Source organism: Natrix helvetica (assembly GCF_964273705.1).
Source record: "Natrix helvetica genome assembly, chromosome: 2".
NCBI classification, from domain to species: domain Eukaryota; kingdom Metazoa; phylum Chordata; class Lepidosauria; order Squamata; family Natricidae; genus Natrix; species Natrix helvetica.
This window is the reverse complement of record NC_138552.1, coordinates 273,116,562-273,125,471: the sequence shown is the minus strand read 5'-3', so window position 1 is coordinate 273,125,471 and position 8,910 is coordinate 273,116,562. Positions and strand designations below refer to the sequence as shown.

The 8,910-nt window shown below is 47.5% G+C and overlaps 1 protein-coding gene across 2 annotated transcripts in view; it reads right to left on the bottom strand.

The window, feature by feature from the left end:
• Positions 1 to 1,351: 1,351 nt before the first annotated feature.
• MLXIPL (MLX interacting protein like) overlaps positions 1,352 to 8,910 on the bottom strand; it is a 69,640-nt gene continuing 62,081 nt past the window's right edge. Inside the window, exons 13-17 of one of the 2 annotated variants that reach the window (XM_081942401.1) lie at positions 6,461 to 6,580; positions 6,067 to 6,194; positions 3,643 to 3,766; positions 3,287 to 3,416; positions 1,352 to 2,130 (exon numbers count right to left, since the gene is read on the bottom strand). In XM_081942401.1, coding sequence (XP_081798527.1) covers positions 2,009 to 2,130; positions 3,287 to 3,416; positions 3,643 to 3,766; positions 6,067 to 6,194; positions 6,461 to 6,580 — 624 coding nt within the window. In that variant the 3' untranslated portion in view covers positions 1,352 to 2,008. The remainder of the gene's footprint in view (positions 2,131 to 3,286; positions 3,417 to 3,642; positions 3,767 to 6,066; positions 6,195 to 6,460; positions 6,581 to 8,910) is intronic. The other variant, XM_081942402.1, reaches the window with a different exon arrangement.

The window sequence follows — 8,910 nt, the reverse complement described above, 5'->3', positions numbered from 1 at the left end:
TCTCCCGGCTTGGAAATGAACCAGATGGATATTTCTTCCCACAAAAGGATTAGCTGATGACATCACTGTTGCCCACGGGACGCAGAGTTGGGGGCTCCTTGCATGCCCCATTAATGTCAAGTATCAAGGTTATATTGTTGGGAATTCAGCTATGCTGATGCTGGAGGAAAGAACAAATGAGAGGGAGAGGAACGAGCACAAGGGTTTGCAATTTTCTCCAGGAGCCTGCTTGTCCACAGTGTGGCCTCTTTTATATTAAGTAGCCCTTCCCCTGGATTTGTCATGCAGTTTACTGACAAAGGTTACCTTGCCTGCCTATTTGTACTATTCAGATGGTGATCTGAAATTGTTGTGTGACTAGTAGCTGGGCCTTCAGCCAGTTCTGACAGGTTCTGGAGAACTGGTAGTGGAAATTTTGAGTAGTTCGGAGAACCAGCAAATAGCCTGGCCCCACTCCCTTTGCCTCCCAGCTGATCTTCTTTTGTTGCCCTGAACAGGAGAATGAAGCTGGAAAGCAGGTTAGTGGGATGGGGAGGGAATGGGGATTTTGCAGTATCCTTCCCCTGCCATGCCCACAAAGCCACACCATGCCCACAAAGCCATGACCATAGAACCGGTAGTAAAAATGTTTGAATCCCACCACTGGGCCTTAGCTCTTCTGCTAGCTTGGACAATATTGAGAGACAATAAACTTCGGGCACTCATAGTAGGAATTTTTTGCTTTTATTCTGGCGGGTAGTCTTCAAAAGATCCTGTTTTGCCTTCATTGGAAAAATTGGATAAGATGGATCTTACAGTGACACCCCAGTCGTACTGCCAATTTCAAATAGGACTTCTACAGCAGAAGCAATATTCCTCTGAATCACAATGCTAAGATCAAGCAGAAGGGGGAAATGATAAATACTGTATATCATTGTGGATCCTTGGTGCTCTCTAAGCTTCGTTGTTTTCTTGAAGATGTTATTATCAAAGATCAATGAAGTGCAGTGAAATTTCTGCAAGGAAACAACCAAGCTCTGATAGCACCAAGTATCCACGGTTCAACCCTGAGCTACAAGTGGCCCTGGAGCTATGTATATTCTTGGAAAATGGGAAGAGGGTAAAAACATAATTGAAATTATAACTGTCTCCCCTCAGTAAAGACAAACAGTGATGATAATGTAGTAAACAGGAACTAAAACATGATTCCCTTCCCAGGTGTGTGTGTGTGTATATGTGTTGTATTTGTGCTGATAAATAAATAAAGGGAGACTAGTATAGATCTATTTCAAGCTATTTAGCTCTCATCAGCTAGCTTATTTATCAGCACAAATACAACACAAATATAAAAAGGCAACATTAAAAATAAAAATATGGTTTTCTGCCTGGATGGTCCTCTGTAATGAGCCGAAGGACAGAAAGGGGAATAGTGAGCTCCCTCCCATATTTGGGCATACCAGGGGTTGTAACACACATACATACATACATACATACATACATACATACATACATACATACATACATACATACATACATATTTTAGAGATGTACCTGCGCTTGTAAAGTAATGCACCTGTGAGGATACATAGCTTCACAAAGCCGAAAAGATGCCACAATGTCATCTCTATTTCCTGTTGGACTTCCAGAGTGGATCTACAGTCATTCTAAGACTTTGAACTGAAGCCAGAAAAAGTACTATGGAGGACTGAAGATCCACACCTACAGTATATGAATCAGTAATGTATAAACTGGAAGGTGTCAGCTAAGCCTAACAAGAGAAAGCACACAGATCACACAGATCTTATAGTTTAATCACTTCTGTTTCATGGGCCAGGTTGAGAGAGAAGGCTGGTCCAGATGGCTTTTGAGTTAGAGAAACTTTGGAGAAAAAGTCAACACAGGAGGGGCTTCTTCTATAAGCTTCCTGCAGAGAACCAATCAATCAGTTGTTTCATAAACGTAGCTCTTCTGAAGGGATGAAAGAATCCCCTGGCAGCTGTCATTCTCTGGTTAGCATCCCATTTTGGGGCTAGGAAGAGCCATCGATGGTACTTGTTCCTGTCACTGCTTGAGTAGCCTGTTCTGGGATGCCAGATGGGTTGGTCAGGATTGAAGTCGAAACACTCAGCTGGCGAAGGGAGCTCAGTACATCTAAGGGGAAAAAATGTGCGGAGAGTATAAAATCACAAGACACCTCTAAAACTGTTTCTGCTCCTTTGCTCTGATAGGCTTCCTTAGGGAACAGAAATATTGAATCTTGCCAGAGCAAAGTACAGCAATACTTCTCTCCAAAGAAATAGCACCACAGAACGCACAAGTGATAGGAAACACATACTTGTGCTCATGTTATAAACCTTCACATATATACCGTCTTCATTCTTTTATTCTGTATATCCTGTTACATTCTTTCTGAATCCGCCTATGCTTTATAGCGGTGTTTCTCAACCTTGGCACCTTTAAGACGCATGAACTTCAACTCCCAGAATTCCTCAGCCAGCATTGCTAATAAACATTTTTTTTCTTTGAGAAAAGAACTGACATATCATAACAAAAAGGAAAGGTACAAAATCAAAGCAGAAGGTGAAATCCTATCATTACAACTATAATCTATATACATAAAAGTGAAAACCACTTATGCATCACCACGAAATCTCCAGAACCATAAAGCCTACAAACTTGAAATTTAGCACGTATGTTCCTCTTAGCTTCTAGGTGCCCCTTAGAAAGGAGTTTTTGAAATGACCATCAGAGCATTAGTATTTCTTATATTATTTTTAACATGCTATGATGCTAAGGAATTAGCATTCTACTCTCCCTCCCCACCGGAAAAGAACTCTGTTCCAACTGCCACTTGGGCATGGGCAGCACATGACTCATCCGGCCTGTGGGTTGGGATGAGGATCAATGGGGCCAGGCTGAGGGAGAGAAGGGGATAAGATAGAAAAGGCTCTGTGGGGTAAGCCTGAGGGAGAGAAGGTGGATAGGAGAGAAGAGGAGAGGCTTCTGTGGGGCAAGCCCTCAGGAGAGAAGGGGAGAGGAGAGGCTGATCGTAACTACTCATTAATGTTCAAGCTTTAATTGTCTATTTTTCAAGCCCGATCATATAGTTCCATAGTGAAGCACAGGTATCCAACCAACTAGTAGAACTATTATAGAACATTAGAACAAATAACAACTGAACAACTCCATACTGGATTAAAGTTTAAATGTTAAACTGTAACATTTAAAGTTTAACGTTTAAATGTTAAACTGCCCTTTGCACCCAGAACCATCCTAAATGAAAACGAAAAGGAAGTCAATGACTCACTGGGTCGCAGTGCCGGAAGTGAACAGTATTGTTCCAGCCAGGCCAAAGATGTCTGACTGAGGCTCTCTAGGCTGCTAGTGGAGACCATCCCGTTGAAGGACTCAAAGAGAGGCCGCATGATGATGCTGAACTGATGGAGGAGGGGCAGTTAAGGAGCCAGCTTTGGTTTTTTTCTCTCTCTCTGCTACCTTTGCTAGGTGGCAAATTAGATACCCTGCTGTCATCTGTGGCTTGCACAAGGACTACTTGAATCATTGCAAGAAATGCTTGAATCATTGGCAATTTCAGAGAATCGTTATTCTGGACAATGCAGATTCCCTTTCAGGAGTGCAAGCAGCCTCCTCCCCAAAGGATACAACCCAGAACTTCCAATTCTGTAAGGTGCACAAACGGACATATTCGTCAAACATATGTCGCATCTGGTCAAAACGCTGGCGGGTGATGGGCACTCCCGTGTCAGGCAACTGCTGCTGGCAGAGGCTAAAGAAGAATAATGACAAGTTAGGGAGAAGCCTGGATTTGGCACAAAAGCCACCATCTCCACGGCCTCTGGCCTGTGCCTCCCCCCTTTAGTGTATGCCCAATTGGCCATGCCATGCCAGAGCTCCATGCCAGCAACCAAAAGACACCCAAATCACTTTCTTTTTTTTTTTTTTTTTTGTAATAAAATTTTATTGGTTTTTCAAAATTTATAGGGAAAAGGGTAAATGGACAGGTATACAAATTTTGGCAGTTGCAAAGTGTGTGAGGCCCCCCTCCCTCCATACCCATAGCGTACATTTATATATAATGCATTAGTATATAATTGATAATAATCAGCATATTAGTTCTATTATTAAATTCAATCAAATTAAACATTACAATATAAAATCCAAATATAATTCCATTTTCACTTTCGGTCAATTTATAATAATATGATTTTCATATTTATTTCTGTGATCTGAGTCTTCTTGCTATTGCCCCATCTCCCTCCACTGGCAGAGCTCTGGCCCCTCCCGTGTCCTGCGTGTCCGTTGTAGTGTCTGGTGGTTTCTCTAGGAGTGTTTTATTTTTTTCCATAAAGGCCTGCGCCTCTATGGGTGAATTAATTCTGATTCTTGTCTCCTCCCAGAATATCAGCATACCTTCAGGCATCAACCATCTAAACCACACCCCTTTCTGGTATAATTTATTCGCTAATTGCGAATAATTTTTTCTTTTTTCTCTAATCTTCTTAGGGATCTGCTTCAGAATGGTTATCTCCATATCATGATATGTCAATGCTTGCCCCCTTTGTACACCCAGAATTTCATCTCTTGTGGTTTTTCTAAGGAATTTAATGTGAACCTCCCTGGGTAAATTGTGTGTTCTAGCATAAGCTGAGTTCACTCTATAAACCAGATCTATATCCCACCCCATCTGTTGTTTTTCTTTGTGTGTATAGTCAGCCAGAATGTTTGTCATGATGTCCCTTATATTTTCCCCATCTTCTTCTATAACATTTTGAAATCTAAGATAATAGGACATTCTCTCAAATTCTAATTTCATCTGTTGGATGTCAAGATCTTTGTTCCCTTTCTGCACGGCTTCCACCCCCCCCCTCACCTCCTCCACCCCCCCTTCCACAAGATTCAGTCTTTGTGAGTTCTTATATATTTGGGCTTGATTTTCTTTAATTTCATCTTTCATTTCCCTTAACTGTTTCTTGATTTCCTCCTGGCCCTGTAGAATTTGTTGAAGCATTTGTTGAAAGTCCATCTCTGTAGTCTTATGTTGCATCAGTTCTGTTATCTTTGACTGTGTGGCTGGACTGGATGTTGCGGATGTTGGAGCAGAAGTGGCAAAGCCAGGTTTTCCAGGAGGGGGTCTTTTAGATGCCATCCTTTATAACGTTAAAAGTTCAGTCCAAATATGAAGTAAGCAATTAGAAAAGAAGGGTAGCCAGGTGAATCCGGGAGCAGAATAACCAGGCAGAAGAGAATCTCTCCAATAAGTCTGGCAATAGATAGAAAATTTCCCCTAGAAGGTTAAAAAAATACCAATCCACAAGAGGTTCCTCTGGGAGACACGGAGACAAAGACCGGAAGCCTGAATTTTAAAGGTGGAGTCAGGTTTCAGAGTTCATAAAGACAACGGAAGTGTGCCATCTTGCCCTGCCAGTTTTGGGCACAGAGGCGTAACAAAGTTTTAGAAAGTTCCAAAAGTCCTCAAATCATTGTAATATGTAAAATTAAATTGAAAAGAAAATCATCTCAGCCTAAGTGAGGCTTCATTCGTTGGCTCTCCCCCCTCCTCCTTCCCCGGGGGCTGAGAGCAAAATTGTTTCTTGCCGCTTGTCCAAGGGGGGGGGGGAAACTCCCCTCCCTCCAGCCGCACCTCCAAAATGCTCCGAAAGTTGTTTTAAAGTTTTAAAAGCTGAATCAAATCTTCATGCAAAGTAAGGGATGAAGAGAGAGGCAACCTCACCGCACCGCAGCTGCTTCCTTCAATTGTAGCATTCTCCAGTCGGCTTGTAGCGAGGCGCGAGGCGTGGAAACGCGATGCGCCCTCCGAGCTTGCTCCCCGGTGCCTTGGGCGCGCGAGAGAGCCCCCGCCGGCTGCCGCCGCTGCAGGAGACCTCCGCGATGCCGCCCCTCCGGCAGGACCCCTCTGCGGGGTGTCCTGTGCCCCCCAAGGAGTGGGGAAGCCCACCGGGGAGCCGGAGCGGGCAAAGAGCTGCCCGTCGCCGCCGCCGCCGGAACCGGAACTCCCAAATCACTTTCTTTGCCAAAGAAAGCCAGTGGTCTTCCCAGCAGGCCTACTTGATGGAAACGTTCAGCTCTTCAATTTGATCCCGCAGGCGCTGGGTTTCGTCCTGCAGGCTAGCGCGTTCCTGCTGCAGCTTGCAGATGTATTCTGCCGTTTTCTGCAGCGTTGTGGCCTTGCTGATCTGCATCGTGGGGTGAAGGAAGGGAGGAAAAATGTGTTTGGACAGCTTCCCTGGCCTGGCAGCCTCCACACACACAGCTCCTATAACATCTGCTTTGCCTGCCAGCTGTGTATTACAAAACTTGCCGAACTCATCCTTCAGATTAAGGATGGCTGACAAGACCAGAGAAGAAGATCCTCCAAAATGGCGTCAAGAACTGGAAGGGTAATTTTGTGGCCTCTGTTGAGGAAATTGGCAAGGATCCAGAACGGCTGATCGGCACTCACCTTAAGGCTGGGCTGGGCACTCAGAGTGCTCACCAGGCCATGTAATGTGTCAAACCCCAGTTTGATGTTAAAACGGCGTTTCTGCTCTGCAGAAATGTGGATGATTCTGCGGCTCTCAGTCTGGGAGGGAAGAAGGGAATTTTCAGTGTAAAACTTAGATGTTCAAGTGGGACTAGAATTTCCATTGCTAGCCAGTGTGGATGTTAGGTGAGCGTGCTCAGTTTTACAACCTTTCCTGCCAAAAGTTAAGCAAACCACTGAAGTTGTTAAGTGAATCCTATGGTCATTAAGTGAAACGGAGGCTGAGGGGCTTTTTATCCAAAAGTTTTTTATTGTTATTAAGGGGTTCCAGGGAGGGGGTGTGTGATAACCAGGCCGGGAGAGGCGCCAGTGCCAGTGCTGGACGGACAGGTGAGTCCGGGAAGGAAGTGAGCGGAGCGGGGGGGGAGAGGGAACAAGAGATTCCAATAGAGGGTTGTTTGATTACAACGGTCGCGGGGAGGGGGGGATGCGAGGACAAGAGAAGATCACAAGGTCGGTTGGGAGACCGTGGTTGTTGGCTATGCCCGGTCGTCTGCACCAACCCCCGCAACCTAGGTGGCCAGGAACTACAGAGCCCGGGCCTACGGCTGATGCTTTGCAATGCAAGGTCCGTAACCAACAAGGCCCCCCTCATTAATGAGTTGATCTCTGAGGGGGAGCTAGACCTTGCAGGGATAACGGAAACCTGGTTGGGCCACGAGGGTGGTTTACCCCTCGTGGAAATGTGCCCACCAGGTTTCCGTGCATTCCATCAGCCTCGGGCCCTGGGTAAGGGTGGTGGGGTGGCGGTAGTTATACGGGAAGGTCTAGAGCCGAGGGAGTTCACTGTTCCTCAGATATCCGGGTGTGAGTCCCTTGGTGTGAAATGGGGCCCACGGAGGCAGTTGGGTTTGCTGATTGTATACTTGGCTCCTCGCTATACATCAGCAGCCCTGCCCGAGCTCCTCGAGCTGATCTCGGAGACGGCGGTTGAGATCCCCAGGCTCATGGTCATGGGAGATTTCAACCTGCCGTCGACGGGAGCAGCATCTGAGGTAGCTCGGGAGTTCATGGCTTCCATGACAGCCATGGGCCTGACCCAGTTAATTCAGGGCCCCACACACGAAGGAGGCCACACATTGGACCTTGTCTTTGTATCTGAGCAGTGGACGAGTGATCTGGGTAGAGGGGATTTTACTGTTACACCCCTGTCATGGTCAGATCACTCATGTCTCCGGCTTAACTTCCCTGGCGCTACCCCCCACCGCGAGGAGGCGGGACCAGACGGTCCACGCTGGTACCGCCCCAAGCGCCTGATGGAGCCGGATAGGTTCCAGACGGAGCTTGGGCCATTACCTGTAGCCCTGACCCGCGCTCGGTCGGAGGACCTAGCGGCCGCCTGGAATAGGGCGGCGGCTGGGGCCTTGGACCGGATTGCGCCTTTGCGACCTCTCCTGCGGCAGCGACCCACCCGGGCTCCTTGGTATACCGAGGAGCTGAGGGTGATGAAGCGTCACAGGAGACGTCTAGAGAGCAGGTGGAGGTCCTCACGCTCCGAATCTGATCGAACACAGGTAAGATCCTACTTGCGGACCTACCTGGTGGCATTAAGGGCGGCCAAACGTAGATATTGTGCCACCCTTATTGCGTCCGCGGATAACCGCCCTGCTGCCCTGTTTAGGGTGACCCGCTCCCTCTTGTCACAGGGGACGCAGGGGGCACCTTTACAGGGCAGAGCAGAGGAATTTGGGGAATATCTGCAGGACAAAGTCGCTCAGATCCGGAGCGGATGGGCCCCACTCAGTGGACCAGACGAGCCGCCAACAGCGAGTCTTGTGAGACCATCCTGGGAGGAGTTTGATTCTGTTGCCCCCGAGGATTTAGATAGGTTGCGTGGACGGCTGCGACCCACCACATGTTTAATGGACCCGTGTCCCTCCTGGTTGGTACTGGCATCTTGGGAGGTGACACGAGGCTGGCTTCTGGGCCTGGTGAATGCCTCATTGGGTGAGGGATCCTTACCAACCGCCTTGAAAGAGGCGGTGGTGAGGCCCTTACTTAAGAGGCCCTCACTCGACCCAATGGAGCTAGCTAACTATCGTCCAGTCTCCAACCTTCCGTTTCTAGCGAAGGTTGTTGAGAATGTGGTGGCCCAGCAGTTTCCACGACACCTTGACGAATCCGAGTATCTAGACTCACGCCAGTCCGGCTTCCGACCTGGGCACAGCACAGAGACAGCCTTGGTCGCGTTGGTTGATGATCTCTGGAGGGCCAGAGATAGAGGTTGCTCCTCTATCCTGGTCCTATTAGACCTCTCGGCGGCTTTTGATACCATCGACCATGGTATCCTATTGCGCCGGTTGGAGGGGATGGGAGTCGGAGGTACCGTTTTGCGGTGGTTCGGCTCCTACCTCTCCGACCGGAGGCAA